This window comes from Falco naumanni, chromosome 14, assembly GCF_017639655.2.
Source record: "Falco naumanni isolate bFalNau1 chromosome 14, bFalNau1.pat, whole genome shotgun sequence".
NCBI lineage: Eukaryota > Metazoa > Chordata > Aves > Falconiformes > Falconidae > Falco > Falco naumanni.
In genome coordinates this window covers 16241917-16264711 of record NC_054067.1, presented here as the reverse complement: position 1 = coordinate 16264711, position 22795 = coordinate 16241917, and the positions used below count along the sequence as shown (strand labels likewise).

The window sequence follows — 22795 nt, the reverse complement described above, 5'->3', positions numbered from 1 at the left end:
CAGTTTGCTCCCTTGTGCCAAAGAGAGGGGATTTTCTTCACTTTGTGGATGCATGATTTAAGAGGCACTCTAATGCTCTTCATGGCTTGAAGATCTAGTGTAGGGCTATGACTTTAGTCCTTCCAAAATGCCAGAAAAACTAAGTTATTGCAAGTATAAGCATCCTGGGGCTTGCAGCATGTGAAACTAACCAGATAAAAAAAGTAAGGGAACTGAAGGAAGAGGAAGGAAATTCATGTTTCGGGTAATGACCTGAAAGTTCATTCAAGGAGGGAATGGATCCGTGGAAGTATAAAATTTTTGTGTTAAATTGTGTCATATATTCAAGAACAACAGTCTAACAGGAACATGAGGTTTTCTTTTGCCTGGATATCAATACATGTTTACCCTATGGTTGCTACAGTCTTTAGCTGGCAGAGCTGAGGTCTCATCACGTAAAACCAGGCAGGAAAACGAGATGCTTCCTTACAGCTCTGAATTATATCAAAGATTATTCAGTTAGAATCTGAGCCAGGGCCTATGGACAGGGCTGATGTTATGGTTTCTGGCAATTCTAGAAGGGACTGAAATGCAGTTGGACATAAAAGAAAGACACAAACCACCAGAGTGTTTAGCTGGTGTGTTTATATAAAGCAAACATATTGGAGTTTATCTTGAAAAGCATCCTGGTGCCGGCAGTCACCCTAAAGATCACTTTGCTCTCTCTCAGTAAGGCTTATAGGAAAAAGGAATTGTTTTGCTACTGGCTTGTTGACAGTAAGTTTTAATTATTGTTGTTAATTTTTATTTTTTGAAAAACTAAGGAATGTGCTACAGGATGATAGCAAGTTAGATGATGGCTACAGGATGATTAGCAAGTTGAACATTTTAATGTAGGAAACATACTAGTTAGGGCAGCTATTTTACGCTAACTTTTAAGCAAATTCTTCTCATGTGTACACAACTGCTGTGTTTTCAGTCTCTTTCAAATTATGAGAGGAGGGTGGGGAGAAGAAAAAATATAATTTTTTTTAGGGTTTTTTTTAAGCTATGAAGTATTCATTTATCATCTTGCAACTGAGAGAGTCCTCTCTCTCGGTAGCACAGTATGTAAATAGTGCTTTGGACTTTTGTTAATTACCTAAAATTTACCATTTCTCTTCTACTCTGGTGTATATCTGATTCTTTCATAAGTGCTTTTTTTACTCCATTGGCAAAATCATAGCAGATTCCTGGTGATATTTCTCCCTTTTCCAAAGTGCTTGTTCACAGTTGTTTAATAATGATCCTTTCGTAGTTATGCACTGATTATTTTTAGTCATGAAAAATAGACATTATCAGGCTTTAAAGCTGTTTACATTAGATTCTGTGTTGTTGAAACTTCCTTGTGTATTAGTTCTTGGGACCCATAATTGAGGTCCTGTGACTGCGATTTCAGTGGCTCCATGAGGGTGTCTGGCTGTCATCACAGCAGGGAAAAGGATGTGTTGGGGTCAGGGGTGTTCCTGGTTTTGTAATAAATTCTCAGCCTGACTTGAGGCCATTCATCACATTAAGAAAAGGTTTTGGCTGTTCCCTTCAGAACACTGACATCAATTAAGTTATCCATACATCATTGCAGCATTAAGGCTTTATTAGAGCTGTGGTTCCTAGGGTTTGCTCCAGATGTCAGTGTTATGATGGTCCTCAAACCCAAGATACATTTGCACCTGCTGTCCTGGATTCTAGTAACCTGATGTGCTTTTGTTGATTTCAGCATGTTCTTCACTTATTGAAGGTGTAGTTCTCTTTGTGGCTTATTCACATTTAAATAAGTCTGTGTGTAGGTGGTGATACGAGTGTGTAAGTACACTGGTGAAGGACCAGTTATGTCTTCCCCACCTGTCGTTGTTAGTGAGCTTGCCTGAGGTAGGGGCGGACCTACCTAATGATGTCAAACAACTGTCAAACACTTCATGAATGGCATCACTCCGCGGAGTTGGCTTGCTTATGCCGCATGAGCCCTCTGAGCTTGCAGAAGCTGAGAAATCCTAGCCCAGTGCCAAACAGCCCTTGTGGCTAGGTGCACCTCTGGGTGCTCACTAGTATCTCCTCCCCTGCAGACCCTGTCTAGCAGCTGCTACCCTGATTTCTGCTTTCTTTCACTAAAGTGGCAGCCCAGCACCATACAGCATGGAACCTTGTGGGTAATTCTCTGAATTCTCCAGTCAAACAGGACTTCTCAGGGAGAAGTCTGCCCAAAGAGGGTCAGCGCAGGCACCCGCCTTTTGCCCAAAGCTGAGTTTTTGTTAGTGGGGCAGGCTCTGCTGAGTGTCAGCCAGCTTGCTGGCAGAAGGTAGCTGTGCATTTCACTCCTCTGATGGCTATTCGTGTTTCATGGTGCACGTTATCCTTTATCCCTGTAAATGTCAGAGGGATGCGCCGTAGGGCTCCTGCACCGCTGACGTCAGTAGCGCTGCACGCAGCTTGCTGGTGGCTTTACACAGACACCCGCAACAGCAGCTTCTGCAGAGTGTATTTTTAGAGGCGTGACCCACCTGGGCTCGTTGGTCTTTGGCTTATCTTGGGTGTTGACTCTTAGTCATTACTCCCAGCAACTGCCCTTCAGTCTCAGGGCTGTCAGTGTGTTTCATTCACACATACGTACCCTTCGAACACACCCAAGTAAAACTAGCGTTATTAAGGGAGCAATTAAATGGCAACCCAGACCTTGTACTCCATTGACCCACTGCTCTTTTTTGAACCACTTGTGCTTTCCTATTAGCTCATGCATCCTTTTTAATGACACTTTATATGGATTATTAGTGAGTGTTACTGACGCTGCGAGTAGTCTAATGAAGCAACAAGAGCCATGGTGCAAAGTGTCTCCTGTGGATTAATGAGGTCTTGAAGGAAGGTGACTGCCCACTGTGAAAAGAAAGACTATCAAGTTGAATCACTTATTTATCACCTAGATATGACTCTTACTAGTACCATCCTTGATAACAGAGAAAAAAAATCAAGTTCATAAAAATGCAAGAGGAAAATATTTGTTTGAAGGGATCCATGCTTAAATCGGACAGTTTTAAAAAATGGTTATATGCGGGCAGATTATTTAGGAAACAGTTAAATTGTTTGAATTAATGGACAACACTTCTGCTCATGCATCTGTAGTTTTAGACTAGCCTATCAGTAGTTAACTTCGCTGATTGTTGGAGTTTTACTTTTATGGGGGGTTTTTGGGTTTGATTTTGATTTTGTTTTTTCATAGGGTTGGAGAATCTTGGCTTGATTTTGGCTGCAGTTTTATATCTCTGCATCACACTATAAATAACTAGTAGTGGTTAGAGACTGCCTTTTGAAAGAGAGTTTAATTTTTGTTCTTGAGAGATGATCTGTGCCTTAAAGCTGTAAGCTAAGGAATCTCACTATCTCTGCTATTAAGGCTTCATTTTTTAAAGGGTGGAAAAGCGTTTCAATTCTCTCTGGTAATGTGATACTTCAAGGTAGCTGGAGCTTTTTGTGTGCTATATATTTTATCTTTTTACCATTTAATAGTCTGACCCCATTCAGAAAACATTTCAGACTGCATATCATTTATATTATTAACGGCAGTATTGATTTATAAGATCAACTTTAAAAAATGACTTGCTGTTTTACAAGAAAACCATCAAAAGGATTAATGTGCTTTCTCCTTGTACATCTACTCTTCTATCCATTGAAAATGATGATCAGGTTAAATGTCATTGGATTATCATCCTTGCTGTAAGGAACTGTGTGTAATTATATATTCTGATAAAGGCATGTTCTTATTACTTTGGGGAAAAGATACACTGATGTTGCATTACCTCCAGATGTGGAATGATTGCTCCCTGATGTTAACGTAGAGATTGCCTATGGATAGGCAATAAAAGCATGCTTTGTTTGCTTTTTTTTCTTAATCTGCATGCAGAATAGATATAGGTGCTATAGGAGATTAAAGCAAAGACATTGGAGAGAACCTTGTTACTTTTTGGAGCAGGGTGTTATTCTACTATTTATTAAAGTTGCATGAAACAATATAAAGTGCTGATGTTTATGAGAAGCATTGTTTATATAAGTAAATGTTTTCCTCACCCCTCTACCACCATGACTCAGATGCTTTACACTTTAAATTTTATCTTCCTTGCTATAAACATTTCCCCTCCTTTCTTTCCCCCACCCTGACATTATGTAGTTGATTTAATTCTCTAGATTGCTTTCCTCAAGCTCTAACTTGAGTTCATTTTGTTATGTGGTGACCACAGTTATGGATGACGCTCCCCCTGGCACACAGGAGTACATTATGTTACGGCAAGATTCGATCCAATCTGCGGAATTAAAGAAAAAAGAGTCCCCTTTTCGTGCTAAGTGTCACGAAATCTTCTGCTGCCCACTGAAGCAAGTGCACCTCAAAGAGAACACAGAGCCGGAAGGTTTGTGGCACTATGGATCCATGTTCTGTTTGTTTTTATTATTTTTATTTTTCTATGTATGTCCCTAGAGTGTGCTGTGTGTTTTCCAGCCTGTGTCAGTGTAGTGCAACTGATGCAGGAAGCGTGATGCACTCCATATCCCCCTTTGCTTGCCTGTTAGTGTCTGATTCGGCTATCACGGGACACTAGAATATAAGCCGCGTACGGTGGTGTTCTAGGCGGGAAGCAAAGTGACGCTGCTTTTTCTTAAATAAAGTTTTTGTTTCAGCACTCATCATTACACACTGCCTTTTTTTGGCTGCCAAAAGTTGCTTGCTACCTAAACGGCATCGATGCCTAGTTGGTTCTTTCCAGTAACATTTCTGAAGCTGCACTCTGCTGAAAATATGGCACTTAGACTCAGATTCGGCTTGTCCCCAACTCCTTTCACTCCATAAGGCTTCTGCATAGCGCTAGAGAATGCTCATGACAGCTATACTTAAGTGAATCAGGGTGAAGTTTGTATGTAATGCACGCCTGGTTGCATTTTGGAAAATGAAATGCATGCAGAGCAGAAAAAAATAAGTAGAATGTTTTCTTTTTCAGATAAAGCAAAGGTATGGTCTCTTCTAATGCTGTGTTTACTAATATGGAATTACTAAAGAGGTATCTGTAACTTGTTCATCTAGTGTACATAAGATTAAGCTATTTTAAATAATTTAAAAAAATATATTCTCTTACTGTTCCATATGTTTTGCATTACTGCCGTATATTCCACATGGTAAGCCTTCTACTTTTTGCATAAGCTCCAGTATCTGCCAAGACAAATAATGCTACTGCTGGTAGATGTATTTTAAGATGAAATATTGAGTGCTGGATTCTGCCACAACTGAGTCTGCAGGAATGGCAAAGCGAGCAGGTTGGAGTCCTTCCTCACAAATCACTTGTATTATTCTCCCTGTAATGATGGGCGTCAATTGCTGAACTGTCACTGTTAGCCCAAAATATTTCAATCAATTGCTTTCTCCTGTTACATACCCCAGATTTTGCATGAATGTTCTTTGTACCACTTCTGGGAAATCTGTGTGTTTTTAAGTAAAATTTTTTAATTAAAATAGCATTTTTTTTCCTCATCTTACCAGAAATATTGTCTGATGCAAACACTGGTCTAAGGTGTGAGGAGAGGGTTTTTTTTTGTTTCAGTGATGATATAACTGAATATTAAAACTGGGGTTTTGAAAGCAGGAAGCCTAATTCTCAGTTCTGGGGTGGACTTGATAGGAGTTGTGATTTCATGATTCTGAACTCAGTAAACATGAAGGAAAGATGAATCCCGTAGCACTCTTCTGGATTAGAAAATGTAATGAATTTCCTATCTTCTGTCAGGGTTTGTGTTGTTCGTGAGTAAATCGTGAGCCCAGAATTGTTCATGTCCAGCTCTTCTTGGAAAATGATGAGAGCTGAGCTACTAGAGGTGCTTAGCATCCTCGGCAAGTGATACTTGGTGAAACAAAAGTTTCTGTGTGACCCATAAAAAGAAGGGCCCTAAACTTGGCACCATTGACTCACATGCTGTATTTCAATTTTTTCTTGTGCTCGTGTAACGCCAGCAGAAGCTGATGGTTATTTCAGCAGAACTTAAACTGGGAGCTGGATTTCTGTTGGGGACTAGCTCTTAGCTAGGTCTGATCATTTTCAGTGACTAAATCAACAATGTACACACTAATGGCATGTTTAAGAGGAACGCAGGAAGCGGAGGTGTGCTGGGCTTTTCATCTCCAGAGCTCGAGTGTCCTGGGGGCATCATTTGTCTCAATGTTGAGGAACTCAGGATCTGCTGGGAGAAGCTTGCAAGGTGCAGGCTGTAACTGAAGACCGGGGGAGCATCAGTTCTGCTGTGTTGTCACCTGGAAGCCAACAGTTGCTCTTAGCTTCTTCATAAATCTACATCCTGTCTCTCTCCAACGACAGCTGTGTTACTCCTTCCTCTGTGGCATATGGTATTGTTAATCAATCTTACTGAAAATGTTTGGTTCTAAGAGCAAAGCTTTTCATCTTTTATTGCCGTATACAAGGATGAATGTCTCTTTGCTTTCCTGTTTTTATCCCTCCTCCTCTCCTCCAGGAATTTTGCGCTGCTGGACAGGGCGTAGGAAGCTATGGCCATATTGACTTGTCCCACAACCATCTGAGTTGGTGGGGATTCATAGGGGTATCAATCTTTATTGTTGCGTGACTTCTATATGTGTTTCTGTGAAAGGTGTTGCCTCCAGCATGAGAGGGAAAATACATGTTCAGGAATCCTTTTAGCCTCTCTTGCAGCTTAAATTGCCTGGGCTGCATTGATCTTTTTCTTCAAAAATCTCTGATTTTGCCTGGCAATGGTGTTTGACCCACTGAAAGACTGATGTGTATCATCCTCAGGTGTTTGTTTGCATGAAGCTTGAAAAATAAATGACCTGAACTGTGCTTTCCATGCAAACACTGAACCAGTCCGTTGGAGTTGATGGAGTGGCTGAAACAAACCCTACCTGAATACCTTCTAGTTGAGCCCAGCCATTAACAGCTCAATTGTGCTCTGAGGATGAATGAAAAGAAATGTTTAAACTTGTTCCTATAGCATAATTTACACATTTCTGAAGGTATTGGAAAGTATGGCAACTAAGAAGCTATTAGGAAAACTGAGTAAAAAGTCATGATGGAAGTTTTATGGAAAACTGCAGGCTTGAAAGGCTCTGCAGAGAGGATAAAAATGCACCTTTGTATCTGCTGAGTAATAACATGGGAACACATAGTAAATCCTGCATGTTTCTAACTTTGCAACTCTTTGCCTAACTATTTCATTTAGGTGATGGATTTCTTCTCTGCGCTTTTTAACTACTTTCATACAGGGTTAATGCTTGGGGACCCTCATTTATCACTTCAGGATTTGAACCCCCTAGGCATGTATGATGATACCAGGTAAAAGATTTTCCTGGCTTTTTGTGGGCTTTTCTGGGGAACGTTGTACTATCTGCTGAAAGACTTCAATACCACCTCGCTCTGGTATCCAAACCAGGTGGCCTATCATTTCTCATATCTCAGGCCTGTTTCTAAAAGCAAAAGAAGGAACAAGAAAATTAGGTCCATGTTTCCTAAATTAACCTTTCTTGCTTTCTTGTTCTTTTCCTGACACCCTACCAGCCTCCTTGTAATGTCATCATTTTTCACGGCACCGGTATACCTCAAATACACCTTAGCAGAATAGATCCAGGGCCAGTACATTTGATATCAGACTGAAGGACAGATAGAAGGTCCTTGGTCCAGTAACTATAGCAAGGAGAGTTGTTTTTTTTTTTTAAAAAAAAAGGTGCTAGATGTAGAAGAAAAGAGGAGAACAGTAGGAAATCACAATATTATTATCTTCCCAAAATGTGGAAAATTCCACTTGGGTCTAGTGCCAGCTGGGTCTGTCAGTCTGGATAGCAGTTCAGATAGGATGTTGCCTTTCCTAATGCTATGGGAAACTTTGGACTAAGTTAAAAGATGAGCTTCTGCTTGGTTCTGCATCATTCTAGCTTTGATTTGTCGAAGTCATTCTACAGTTTACAATGTTGTGGATCTCTCAAATGCAATAAAACAAGCAGACCTGACATCCTTACCTGCATGCTAGGTCCTGTGGGCATTGAGCATTGTTTACAATTACATCCAAGCAGCAGCAAAACACAGAGTGTTTTTATAGTTTCCCTCAAGCCAGGAATACACTGCTAGCAGGAGAAGGGCCATCTGAAATACATTTTCATAGAATCATAGAATCATTTAGGTTGGAAAAGACATTTAAGATCATACAGTCCAACCATAAACCTAACACTGCCAAGTCCAGGACTAAACCATGTCCCCCAGGTGCCACATCTATGTGTCATTTAAATACCCCTAGGGATGGTGACTCAGCTGCTTCCCTGGGCAGCCTGTTCCAGTGCCTGATGACCCTTTCAGTGAAGAAATTTTTCCTAATACCCAATCTAAATTTGTTCTCTTAAGTAGTTTAAACATAAGCTGTTGCTCTCTGTATAAAACATGGTTATGTAAAAAGAAGCCTACTCCTGGAAAAGTAATTTGAGTTGTATTATTACATCCAGAGGAGGGAATATAATGAGAGAAATGTTTTTTTAAAAATACCCATTGGTAGTCACAGTCACATAATCAAGAGTCTTGGCCTCTTGCCCACAGTTCTGTTTTCATGTGGGATTTTTTTTGTGTGGTTTTTTTTTCCCCTGCTAACATTTAGTCTCCCTCCAGGCATACATAACCTTTTTACACAGAAAAGCAGACAAGCATGGCAAAATATGTATTGGGGATGGGGAGAGGGAAATCTGGGATAGCAGCTGGTAATGAGGAAAGGCAGTTTTCCTCAACCAACAGGAAATCTGATTAGATAGAAAATGTTAAGGATGGTAATAGGAAACAAGTAGCTTTGCGGTTGCCCTTGACAATGGCTTGTTATCTGCTTCCCTAGCAATGGATGACTGGCAGAGCCAGTCCCGGGGGCGAGGAAAAGGTAGGACATTTAAGCACATTATGTGGGAGGCTGGCTCTTCCACCTACTCCATGTGCACACATGATTTTGTCACCAGCAAAAATGCAAGGCCTTTATGTTGTCATACTGAATGTCCTTTTGGTGCTCCAAGCATCGTGTCACCACTGATAGTACTGTTACTTGGCACTCTAATTATACACTTTTTTCCTAGACCAAATCAGTCTCATTAGCCTGGGTCCCTCATTTAATTATGTTAATGCATGTGCATTCTGCATTTCATGGGAGAGAAAGAAAGAAGGGGGAGGAGAACCTGCATTTGAAATTGTGGAGAACTGTGAGACTTTTTTTAAACTTTACATGTTGTTCAGAACTGAAAAACACATTGTATTCCAGTGGAGAATAATAGAGATGAGCTGTGTGAAACCTAAGCCACCTGTGCCGGTTGTGTCTTAGATGTTCAGACCCAGCACACTTGGCTGTGAGACACCAACAAGGAGGTTCAGCATCTATGCTGTGGGTCCATTCAACCTCAGATTTGATCTGGACCAACAGCTGCCTGAAAGGAACTCACTGGGTCATTGAACACAGGCTCCTATGAAGTTACGTGATCCTATTTAGAAATGTTATTAAGGTTATGATCCCTTGATACTAAATTAATCACACTTTGTAATCTCCCATGATGTTTTTCATCATGTCTTCTGCTTTCAGTGGAGGTGAAGAGTGAAGACTTGATACCCCATTTGCCAAAGCTCTTGCCAAAAGGAGTAATTTACCCTTTTCTGCTGCAGCCTAACTGTCTGGTCTGGAGCAGTTCATCCCAAGGAGGAAAGAGCAGGCAGTCTGCTTTTGCCTGGTGTTGCCCGCAGCCCTCAGTGCTCTCATCATCACCCTTTGCCTCAGCAAAACCTTGCTCTTGACTTTGCTTTTGCCTGCACATCTTCGGTCCTCCTGAGGAGAACCTGAAGCTTTTGTCTTGCCCTGCTCCTGAATCCTGGTACTGGCAAGGAGCAGCAATGAGCAATGCCTGAGCCTTGTCCAAGACTAAATGAAAATAAGCTCTAAATCCTGTCTGTCTAGATACACATGGGGTTGCTGCACATATAGGACCGTATCTGTAGTTGAAGGGTGATCTAAAGGACCACATAAGCCAAAGGTCTGAAGCTACCACTGCTACGGTGGGGTTTTTTTGGCCCCAAAGAGGAACAAACTTTGACTTGAGTGATTAAATGATAACCTTCTATTTCAGGGCATTGGGAGGCAGTGTTGACAACTGCACTCTTACTTTCTTCAGATGCTTAGTACATAAAGCAGAATAGCTCAGTCCTGTAAGTGGCTGAGCCCTCTTGCCCTGATCCTCCAAAGCCTTTAAGCAGACGATTAACTTTAAACATGTGAATGCTCCCAGCAGAGGCACAGTGGTTGGGATGTATTTAATGGGCTTACCTGAACGCAGTTTGGGCCTGGCTCGGGTTCAGGCTCAGACAGTGCAAATCCAGAATAATTCCACAAAAATCCAAGATCTACTCAATATTTACTTCTCTGCAAATGAGATCAGAACCCCCTCATAGTTTAGTTTGTTTTCTTCTTCTCGTACTCTGTTAGGAGTGTATATGGTCCTTACTGTCACAATGATTCGTGATGGAACATGCACATCCCTGTGCAGTAGGGAAATACAATGTTTCCCATTATAAAGAGGGATGTGAAGGACTTGATTCTCAAACTGTTTGGGCATCTCAGCAGCATTTAGTAACGACAAAACTGCCTATTGAATCAGCAGAGCGCTAGGTACTTAACTATTACCTTTGAAAGAGTCTGGGGTGTGACACTTGTAGCCATGCAGAAACATGGCAGAGTTGGGAATTCCAACATTTTTCCATGGGCTTAAACTTAAAACCTGAGGGTTTTGTCTTTCTCTTCAGCAGTGGCTCTGTGGCAGCCTGTGCCAGCTGAATTGCTGGCTGCCTCCAGCTCGCCCTTCCTCTCACCTCCTGCTGCGTGCTTGTGCGTTGACTCGTGCTTCAGCGAGCCCCCCTGCCAAACGCTGCCTTTTCCCACCATGTGGCTCAGCACTGGTGAGCCCAGTGCCAGCTGTGGCAGGAGAGGTGGGGTGGCACAGTGAGAAACAGAGGACAGGGGGACAGGAGCAGCCGGCGTTAGCATGTAAGGCATGAATGGTGACAGGTTACTGGGCTGCTGTTTCAGCTTTACCCTGAACTGTCGCGCTTTACTGTCTCTTTAATCTTCTGCACCTTACTTACTTTTCACCAGGTACTTGGCTCTACACTTGGTGTCTACACGTCCAGTTGTGTGCTGCCTTATAAAACCCACCTCTTTTTACGGTGGCTGGACATGATTTAAACTATACAGTGAACCAGCACCTTATTAAGTCCTGAGCAGGAAGCATCTAATTTTGGATAAAACATTTCTATCAACAGGCACTACCATGATTACAAAGTGTATACTGAGGAAGGCATCTGAGCGTTGAAGAAAAGTCACTGAATGTAACATTTCATGTGCCTGCATATCTCTGATTTTCCTGAGTTCCTATGTACCTGCCACCTCAAGGACAAAGTGTGAGAGCTTTCCTTAGGACTTTGCTTATCTCCTGAGAGGCTTGGACACCACTGTGTTATACACACCTGTGATTCCTGCATCCTATTGATTTGCCTTTCTGATTCCTTTAAACTAACACACCTCCCAGGTTATTCCTACCTACCTAAAAAATAGACTTTTTCAAAGGTCTGTGGCTTTTGCTGTCAGCTGAACGTGACCTGAAATAAGGTTTACAGCTGGAAGATCCTTCTCCTTGTGTATATATACACCTCTTGGTCCAGGAAACAGTGTGCACACCTTAGTCTGTTTGTCAGTCTCAAATCTTTAGAATAGTGTGACTGGAGGAAATTGAGATAAAATACAAGGGATAAAGGTAGCCTAGGCACCCTCGTACTAATAGAAGGCATTCAAACTTAACAGTGCCACTGCTCTTCCCAGGCTGCGGCTCAGGCTAGCAGCTCACAGAGGAGGAATTCATCTGGTGTCTGGCACTGATGGACCAGTGGTCACTTCTTACCCAGCAGTCTTCAGCGAAGCTGATACCGAAGTCATAGTTTCTGCAGACTATGTCCTTTGATCACACCTACTGTTACGAAGTACCTTTGTGTGTACCCCCGTTACTGAATCCCTGGTCTCTTTTGGACTACGTTCTTTTTTCTGCTAGACATTTTCTTTAGTGCCCAGACGTTTCCTGACCTCTCTAAAGTATGTTCAGATTTCAACCTTCTAGTTGGTGCTGCTTTTCCAGCATGTGCAGACCTGCCTTTCTGGGTGACTGTCCTGATGGAATCAAGTGGGTGGTCCCAAGTCTGTAGGTAATAGTTACACTAGGAGAGGTACCAAGAGTTCTCATGGTGCTTTGATCTGCCGTCTCACTTGGCCACAAGTGAAAAATTGGATATTAAGTGGTTTGTTGAACTGAGTTTTCCTGGTGGAGAAATTCAAAAGTGCAACTGTGATTGTGAATCATGTAATTGTTAGGCAGATTTGTGCTCTGCGACATCGACCAAGTTTAAGTAAGTATTAGCAGTAAGAGCAGTTGTAGCACTTTTATTTAAAGACAATGGGTTTATTTCTCAAGCTGGAGCTGACCTGACTGCTGAACAGGTTGTGGCAACCTAAAGAGAACTCTTATCTCTTACCATACCTATGGTATGCACTTGGAAGCAAAACTTTTATCTATGCTTTTTGCTATTTTGCTCTCATCTCAGAATAAATATTCACTATGGAGGCAGTATCTGACACTTAGCATATCTGAAGTAGGACATTTAGACCGAATGAGTCACGCTGATACTCTTTTCTCATTTCATCTGTAAAGGAGTCTTTGAGATCTTCAAAAAAGTGCTCCTGGTATGGAGGAAGGCTGTTGTCTTGCTACTTTTTCATTCTGTGACTCTCCTGAGAAAGCATCAGGCTTCACACTTCAATCTGTCCTCATTTTAAATAAGATTTAGTTTTTTATTAATAATAAAGGTTTTTCTGTGTTACTTATTCAGCTGCATGGCCCATCATAATTATTGCACAACCCTTTATCACTGGTAACGTCTGTAGTGTTTAAATACTGGCCTTTGGGTTGAGAACATGCCAGATTTTTCATGCTGTTCTAGGTCAGGACAACTCTGGAAACAAGGAGCTGTTAAACTTTTTTGTTATCCTTGGGAAGTTGTTTTTTGTTATCCTTGGGAAGTTGTTACCTTTCCCAAAGCAAGTGCTTACAAAAGCATTTAGGCATGTCTGCGTGGTGCAGCAAAGCACACTGCAGGGATCCTCTAGCTACTTTCCCACATCTGCACAGCCCCGTGCAGCACCACGCAGTGGTGGTAGTTACAATTCGCTTAAGTAACTCATAGTGTTGTCTCAACATGACTATGGTTTCCAGTTCCAGAGTTAGCTCGGTCCATATCTAACACAGGGATTTCTGCTCTTCGTTCCATCACCAATCTGTGCCTTCAGCAGCTGATACCTCTGAGCGCACAAACCTGAAACCACAATGAACGGCAATTTTCATCAGAAAGTCTAGCAGAATCCTTATCTCTAGGATTATCTGGAACAGAAGAGGAACTCAGTCTTACTTCAAATTCAGTCTGGTCTCCACGTGCTTCTTCAACTCTGTGTTCCTTTCATGCTTCTCCTTGTTCTGCATACTGCTCTGTCAGAACTGTGGATGCTTTCAGAAAAAGCTGAAGAATTTTCACGGCAGTGCCTTTTATTTCAAATATGTGGTGAGCATGCTATGTGGTGATGTGGTTCTTTTATGATTGCATAAACAGTTAACTTTGGTGGCAATACTTTTGTCTCTATTTTTTGTTCTTTTTTAAGTGTCCTGACCTGTAAAGATAAAGAAACTGAAGAAGCTTTACCCAGACCTCAGTGAGCACAACAGTGGTCCAAAGATTGGGAAAGGCCAGAGTTTTTCTAGAACACTTACATAAAATTATTGAGTACTTTTTCAGTAGTATCTGAGCGTTTGGAAAAAAAGGCAGTGCTCAGACTGTTTCATATTCAGTTTTATGCCCACTCATATCTATCTACAGAGTTTTCCTGCTGTGTACAAGTACTTTGATTTTGCTTATATGCTTGAAAAAAACCCATCTTTTGTAGGACAGAGCAAAACATTTGCACATCTTCTTTTAAGCCAGCTCTTGTCCTCCAGGATGGAAAGGTGTACTATCAAGCAATGATGTTCAGGAAGGCTGAACAGGTGATTGGTGGGTATTGATCCCAGTGTGCATGTTTGTTTCTTTCTACCATGTGTTTGAAAACCCTGAGACAGATATTTGTTTTTCCTGAAACACTGAGGTTACAAAGAGGTAGGTTAAACCCTAAAGATTACAAGGGCACATGTCATGGTTTAACCCCAGCTGGCAACTCAGTCCCACACAGCCTTTCACTACTCCCCCGGGTGGGATGGGGGAGAGAATCGGAAGAGTAAGAGTGAGAAAACTCATGGGCTGAGAAAAAAACAGTTTAATAGGTAAAGCAAAAGCTGTGCATGCAAGCAAAGGAACACAAGGGATTCATTCACCACATCCCATGGGCAGGCAGGAGTTCAGCCATCCCCAGGAGAGCAGGGCTCCATCACAAGTAACAGTGACTTGGGAAGACAAACGCCATCGCTCTGAACGCCCCCCCTTTCCTCCTTCCCCCGGCTTTGTATGCTGAGCATGTGTCATATGGTGTGGGACATCCCTTGGGTCAGGTGGGGTCAGCTGTCCCTGCTGTGTCCCCTCCCAGCTCCCTGTGCCCCCCTGCTCACTGGTGGGGTGGGGTGAGGAGCAGAGCAGCCCTTGGCTCTGTGTAAGCGCTGCTCAGCGGTGGCTAAAACATCTCTGCATTATCAATACCGTTTCCAGCAAAATGCAAACCCAAGCCCCATACTAGCTGCTGTGCAGAAAATTAACTCTATCCCAACCAAAACCAGCACAGGACATAAACCTGCAAAGGTTCTGACCTGCAGAGGTGCATCCAGCACATGGCTTTATGTCCTCTTCAAGTGACACTGTTCCTTGAACTCCTGCTGTAAAGATGCATCAATAAACTGTCATGAAACTTCTCAGGGCATGGAGGGTCCTTATGCAAGTCAGCTGTGGGCTGGTGACTGCAGGAATAGGGGCATTTACACTTGTATCTCGTGTCTGCCCTCATGGACATAATTTTTGGAAGTTTTACCCCTTTTGACTTCGATGTTGTGAAGAAGGATGGGGCTGCAGAAAGTCAGTCGTGAAGACCATCTGCAGGACAAGAATCTGAGTGTGCAGTGAATGCAATCCTAAATTTTCCATCTTTTCCAAAAGGTGTTAACAGTGTAAATCACATTTGTGGTGACTGTTCTCTAAACTTGCCTTTCCTCTGGACAGTCATATGGTTTTTCATTTCTGCAACAGGTGATGCCAAATGTGACATTTAATTCCAAGAGCAGCTAAAAATGCAGAGTTTATTTCAGTTGTGCACCTTTGCTTAATTGGTGCCTGCACCTGTTTTTCTTCCTCGGCAACTCCAGCTTGAGTCAGTAGTTGAAGACTGAGTTTTCCTCTCTAGTTGTTCTTGCCTCTGGTGAGTATAAGCATTCTGTCATTTCAGACAAGTGGCAAAGCTGACATCAAATATTGGTGGTGTCTCTCAAATATTGTTAGTAGAAAATGGCTTTGTTCACATAGGATGTTCCCTTCTAATGATGAGCTATCCGCATCAAGCCAGTAGAGTTCATGTAGCTGGCCTTTTTATGATAAATTTAGATTAAATACACTGTAAAAACGGTAGTAAGCAAAAATTTGAATGGGACTTGAGCTGCCAAATGCAAGTAAGTGGTTTCTTAAATCACTTGGATATTAAATTAGATAAATGTAAAAGTGGCAAGAAATGTTGCTGGTCTTTGTACTAATAACAAAGGAGCGTGTTTAGGAAATTACTATTTTAACTGAAAAGAATTTCATGCAGTGCATTTAATAATATGTACAGTCAGTATGATACGGTTCTGGACATATTCAAGAAATGCAGTGCCAATTATTTCAAAGCTGAGGGAAGCTCTGAGTCAAAACAAGCTTTCCTGCTGGTGCTGAAGAACATATTCTTTATGATATGCAATTGCTACTCAAGTGGAAGATCTGTATTCTCTAAAATTCAGATGCTCTGCTTCAAAAATTCCTTTGCCCCTTGATAGTTTCCCTCCTAATAACAGACAAGGAGGTTATTTAAAATCACTTGTCTGCTAGGTTGCTGAGCCAGCTACCTTCAAGGCATGCTGATTAGCCTTGAGGAGGACTAAGCAGATTGCCGAAAGATTCCTGAATTAATGTGGATGCCTCCTCTTTAAAAGTGATGATCTTCTAACCAAAACTTAGTAGGATGTTTTAAAGGATGGCAGTTTCTTCTGCAGAGGTTTCTCTTGGCTGCCGGTTCCTTGGCACACTAACATACCTGCTTTCCTAAGGATTCTGTTCTGTGTGTAAGGAATGTTTCCTTTGAATTCAGAATACAGAGGAACATTCTTCAGGGTGTAATGGTGGCAGATGCTCAGTTTGTGCGGGCTAGTACCATTGGGAACCCCGAGAACTCTGATGGGTTGATAAGTCATGTCTGATGAAGACACCTTTGAAGATAAATGTGCTTTTTATTTGCAGAAAAACACTTGTATTCCACATTCCTATTAATTTTAATTTGAAAGCAAGTTGCAAGGAAGCATGGACTAATCATCAGAATGGAAGATGGGATGAGAAAGATGATGGCAAGCAGTGATAGGAGAATGGGTATAAAGAGCAGCAAGGAGGAGAGGGCAGTTTTTGAACCATAAAACATTATGGTACTGGGAAGAGAGGCTGAAATGGGAGAAGATGAGTCTAATGATGGGGAAGAAAGGTCTGCTAGCCAGAGTGGTTAAGAAGCTGGTGGTATGGACAGGTAAGTAGGATGCTTTTGGATGAACTTGTTGGCTGCCGGTGAGATTCAGAATTGAAAAAGAGAGGGATCCCTGAGCTCCAACAGAGTTAGATGGCTACTGCATTAGAGAGGAGTTTGAAATCCCTTCTGGATGGAAACCTGAAAGCAAGATAAATGACTGGAAGAGGACAGAGATCTCCAATGAAAAACAGATTGATTACTCAGCTGCAACTTTGAGTAACATCATCTCTATTATGCCAAAACTGCCAGAGAAACACAGTCTGTTCTCCCTGGGTTGTTCTGCCTCACCCTGTGAAGATCAAGCCCCATGAAATGACCAACCAGATGCACAAAGCACAGCAGCTTCTTCTCTAATTCCATGCTCGCAGCTCTGTATGTACCGTCATATGCATGAAATATACTGATAATTTAAAGAGTGGATTCCAGTCCTACAATAAGTTGTGCGTATTCTCAATTTATGTGTGTTTAATGAAGTACATTGACTTCTGTAGAAGGCTGCCAATTTATATCTGATCAGGTGTATTTATAGGCAAATGTTTTGATTTGCACATGCAAATGGAAACATGTGCATGATTGTTCATCCAAGAGACTAAGGAAAAATGCAGGGTAGCAGTATGACAATTTGTTCTTGATATAATCTCTCCTATAGCAGAATTTATACTGCCTCAACAGAATTGAAAAGGTGCCTTTTAAAAACAATGTCTCGAAAGGACGTTGTAAAAATACCCAAACCCATCACTCCTGCCAGGTCTTTTTTTTTTTTTTTTTTAGCGGTGTGTTTTGGAGTTGGGTTTTTTTTTGTAGGAGTTTTATTGCCAACTTTAAAGTCAGCTTGTTTCCACCAGAATGAAGTTGAGATGGATGCTTGACAACATTTTTCTTTGCAAGTCCTTGGCCAGACTCTTATTAATGGGTAAAATTGGAATTCACTCATACTGAGATGGATGTGATGAGAGTGGTAGTTGGCTTCAGGTCAACTTACTGTCTGATTTCAGTAATTCATCCCCAGAGATTTCATCCCATACCTTTGAAAGGCACCAGTGACTTGACTTGGTGTTGAAGATGAGTTCTATATTTAGCTTTCCTCTCTTACAGGAGCTGTTTCTTATTCAGGTGCCAAACTCTCTACCTTCATTCCTTGTTTTATTTCTAGCAATCTCTCTGTATAACCTGAGTTTCATGAGTCATTCTGTTTCCCTCTGAATCAATGTCTGAGCTCAATCTGTTGTTGCTCTAAGAAGTCCATCTTTCTGTTTAGTTCTAGGGAAGCAATTCTGCCTGGGAGGCAAGAGGAGATTTACTGGGAGGAGCAGCACCCAGTAAAATACTGTCAACTTTCAGTCTCCTGGAATTGATGTCTGTGATGAACACTTACTTTTAAGGATACAAATCTGAAGGAATAGGTTTTTTATAAGCTATAAATCAAGGTTTATAGGGAACAATATGCAAATCTAAACTCACACACCAGATTTCTCAAGGGACTTCTCTTGCTGTAGGTTGGTTAGAAAGGAAACTTTAGTTAAAAGGTTCAGTTATACTACTTTGATTTAGGATGGGACTCCAGGGAGGGATCAAAACAGATTGGTTCTTGCAGTTGGTAGTTTGAGCAAATTCACAAATAGTTTAGGTCTTCTTAATGGTCTTCAAAAATGTAGTGGTGACAGTGTTAGAGTGTGGAAGAGTTGATGTCTGATTTCTCTGTCATTGTAATAACAAGACTTTTTGTTTCTTGTGTAATATAACTTGTTCAAATTGACGTTGCCCCATTTGAAGTCAATGGATCTTGAAGCTGTGAAGCAGAGGGATTGCGGGATTGGAGTGAGTACTGGCTGAGAACTGGCTCCTAATGCTTTTCTTCTCAAGAGGCTAAATTCTCAAGGTTGATTTTATATGTAGAGCTGCCAAGTGTTCTAGGAATCCTCTGCCACTCCATTAAGCTTAGCTGCAATGAAGGTCCTGTAAAGAACAAGTGATAATGGCTTTGCCTGCTTCAGCTACTCCTAATAGCCCTTCTTCTCAAAGTCTATTAAAAAACAAGTGAGAGGGGAGAAGAAGAAATCCATATCCACGAAACTGAGAGATCTTATCTGGAACTGTGTCTTCTGCAGTTTATGAGTGTCTGTAACATGAACCCCGAAGACTTATGAGGCAAGTGCTTTCAAAACTGATTTTGTTGAAGAAGAAACGTGGTTCACCAAAAAAGGGTGAGACTGTGCAAATGTGCCGTATAATGGCATGGGTCACATTTCATTATCAGCTTCGCCTTGCATAAATTTATTACTTCCATTTGGCATCTAAATTAAGTCAAGAAAATTCTTGCTACTTTTTTTTTGAAGTGTTTTTTCCTTTCTTCCCCCCCCCCCCTTTTTTTTTAATAGTATAATTTTTTTGATTCCCTGCTCTGCTTTCCTGCTTTGATACTAGGAGATCTGAAAATAGTTAGGAGCTTGAAACAACCCGAAACTAGACTGGCTTTAAATTCTATGTTCTTAAATGGTGTCTGGCTTTGAGATGACTTTGGGATGTGCGCGGTCTCTCTCTCATTCACCATTATTAATTGTACTTCTTGAGCTCCCCTCTGCCGAGGAAATCCCTAGTTTAGGGTACATGTAGCTAGGAGGGTGGCTGGCTACAGCCATCACCCATATTTAATGTTTAAGAAACTGTGGGAGCAGGTCTGTGCTTCCTCTGTAACTATGGGAAAGTCTCCTGAGCAGTTGCAGGGGTGTTTACTGGAGTTCTGCCCATGTGGACTTCTCCTTCATGGTTTATAGAGGTTCCTCATCATAAGCCATCTCATATTCCATTTTCTGTCATAACCAGATCAGAGGCCAAGTTGCAAAATTATCCTAGTTGTCTTGCGAAATGGTTCTAAACCTTTCCCTCCTCCAAATAGATTGGTCTGAATACTAATGTATCAACATATCTTACAGGGTATCTGTCTTCTTCAACAAGACTGCTTCAACTAGCTGAAGATGTGAGAATTTCCCCAACATGATGGGGAAAACTATTAGAATATTAGAGAAAGATGTAGTTTGGGCATGAGTCAGGGCTTTGCACATTGGAAAATTTCAGGCAGTCAGGAACTGGAATTCATGGGTTGTCTGTCCATCTCAACAAATGAGGTGGCAGCTCATACAGCTCAGTCCTTTGTCATGTCCTTTCAGGGTAACCCTGTAATGCCATTTCACTTGTTGCATTTTGTTGCAGGGCAAGGAAGCGAAGTGTAAAACATGTATTACATTCAGTGTAGGCTGGATTGATCAGCCTGTTTATCATGCTCCTTCTGCGTAGGAGGACTCCATCTGTGTTATTTTTAAAAGCCATTTATTTTGTTAATAGTTGATGCAGAAGTCTGCTTTTTTGATTGCCCTCTACCCAAAGTTGTATATTTCATTGAACTAAAAAGTACTTTTCCTGGACACGAATTCTCATTTTTCTCTAAAAAAAAAAATAATCTGCCTGGAGACCGAAATCAGGAAAACCAGTGAAATCTCTTGGTCTTTTTCACTTCTAACAAATAATCATCTTGTAGGCAAAGGATGGCTAAATTTTATGTTTCCATATGCATATTCAATCAGTAAGTTTAAGTTATATTGGATTCAACAAACGCAGGCAAAGATCTTCTCTGAAGTCTCTTCTGCTCATGCCTCTACAGCATGTGTTTGTTTTGACAGTATTTGGCAGAGAGAAGGGCGTCAATGAAAAATATAGTTACTAAGTACAAACTAGAAGGAAAGGGGTGGCTAGGAACTTAAAGTGTGTAGGAAAATCCAGAAGTTAGTATAATTTTTGTGTTTGATATTGGTTGTATTTCCTCCTTGGTTGTCAGGTTTGTGGATGAGAAGTTAAAAAGTTAATGAGCAGAAGCACTAGCAAACATCCTTTTCACAAAGAGGTTGTTGTGCTTGCTGACTCGCACTGGCATAGTTCCAGCTTTAAAATATTCAAAGTTTATTGACTGGGTAACCTACCCTGCGACATTAATTGCTGTTGTCCCAGGACAGTGTACTTCCACTTTAGGATGTGATTTCATTAAAGTAATAGACTTGGTTCTTATTTCTACCAGGTCATTCACACATTTAAATGGTTGGAAGGAGCCTTGCAGTGACCTTAAGTTATACTTTTAAGAGTGTTACATCACCTTTTAGTTCCCTTTGCACTAAAGGCAAATAAAAGTCAGTGTGTTTCCTTAATAATTAAGAAATACCTGAAATGGCTTAAGAAAGTCTTGAGATTTTTTTCTGTAGCCTCTATACTATAATTAAGTCTATTAGTGTTGAATAATGGGAAAGCCAAGAGTATGTTCTTTCTCATAGTGAATGAAGGAAAATGTCAGTGCAGAGACCAAATTAGATATTCTGTGCAGTGTATCAAATTGTTCTTCATGGCAAAATCACTTGATTAGGACAATTAGTACAGAGGTGTTGTGACTAGGTGTAAAAAGTGCTGAATAGTTTCTAATTTCAATTTAGGTTTCTAATAAGTGCTCTAAGTTCGTGTCTCCTGTTAAGCCATGGGGGGCAGAAATTCAACAAGGAGAAAAGATCTTTCTATGCATTATTTGTATATAAATGGAGCGGCATTCTCCATGGAAGTATATTACAGCAGGAATTGTGGAACTAACCTCACCCACAAAGCACAGCAGTAAGCTCTCAGGCTTGAAATCTAAGCAGAAAAGATTAGGTTTTTCTGAATTGCAAGTGGGCTGCCAGTTGATTCAAGGCAGAAGTGACATCATTGGAGTAAGGAAGGCCACAGAATCTCTTCCAGACTGTGATATTAGGCTTAGCACTTTGACTCAAATATACCTTTTTGAAAGTCATTTCATCTTCAAGATGCACCATCTTCTTGGTGGTCTATTCCTAAACTTAATTTCAAATATGTGTCATTTCTTATTTCTCCTCTTCCCTTGTCCTCCATTTTAAAAGTGGATAAATACAGTGGAGGGAATGGGAATCACAACTATAAAATTAATGCTCTGAAAATGTTCCTGTAAGTTCTGGAGTCAGCGAGTGAAGGTGGCGGCAGGCTTTCCCTAATGGCTTCTCAGACTTAGTCTTATCTATCTTATAATTTGAGAATTATCCTGTCTCCAAGGTTGTAATTGTACTCTCTATAATTACAGACCACCATATGTACAGAGAATGTTATCAGAATACTGTGGCCCTTGAAATTTCCTGTAGGTTTGCCGACAAGAGGCATTTCTTATCTCCTCCAAGCCTGCCATCTCGGTACCCTCCTCCCTGTGCATCTCCGGCATGTGCAGAAGACTTCGCCTTTGTGTTGCTCTTGTTGCCCCGAGAGGGATCTCCTAAGCAACCAACTTGATTTAGATAAGGGTTATGTAGGATGAGAAGGTGGGGAGGGTCAGGAAAAGAGGCCACATGTTTCAGATTTAATGGTGTGGTGAATTATGAGTAACTAATTGTTGGAGTGGTGTAATTAAAGGCAGTTACTCAAAGCAGGGAAACATACATATTTACCGTTGGGTTATTACTGTCTTTGTTATCGAATAGAATTCAAACATTGGCAAATTGTAAGGTGATTCACAACTCATTTTAAAATTACGCTGATTTGAAACCCCGTACCCCTGAATCTGCGACAAAATAAATGTCCAGACCTTGGCATAAATGAACATGTATGTGTAAGGCTAGAGAAAAGCTGGTACAGCCAGTGAGCAAGTTAGGAAATTGCCTTGTAAATCCATTTTAAAAAAGCAATAGGGAATTGTTTTATCAGGTCTCCTAAGGCAGCTGCACTTGCTATGATTGATCTGATCATGTAAAATATTGACCACTGAGAACCTTTAGCTATAAGGAGACAGTACAGGTTAGAGAAATATGCATTAAATGCATTAAATCATGTTTCAAAAGGCTGGTTCCAGAGCAGTACTTTGGGAGGAAGGGGGAAGAAAAATAGGGAAACATTCAAGTTT

At 41.1% G+C, this 22795-nt stretch overlaps 1 protein-coding gene across 2 annotated transcripts in view; it reads left to right on the top strand.

The window, feature by feature from the left end:
- The window catches only part of FGF13 (fibroblast growth factor 13), a 258055-nt gene that overhangs the window by 137855 nt on the left and 97405 nt on the right, over window positions 1–22795 (top strand). Inside the window, exon 2 of one of the 2 annotated variants that reach the window (XM_040614722.1) lies at window positions 4245–4412. The exons of the other annotated variant lie outside the window; for it this stretch is intronic. Within the exon in view, the coding sequence (XP_040470656.1) occupies window positions 4245–4412 (168 nt within the window). The remainder of the gene's footprint in view (window positions 1–4244; window positions 4413–22795) is intronic. 2 annotated transcript variants of the gene reach the window in all.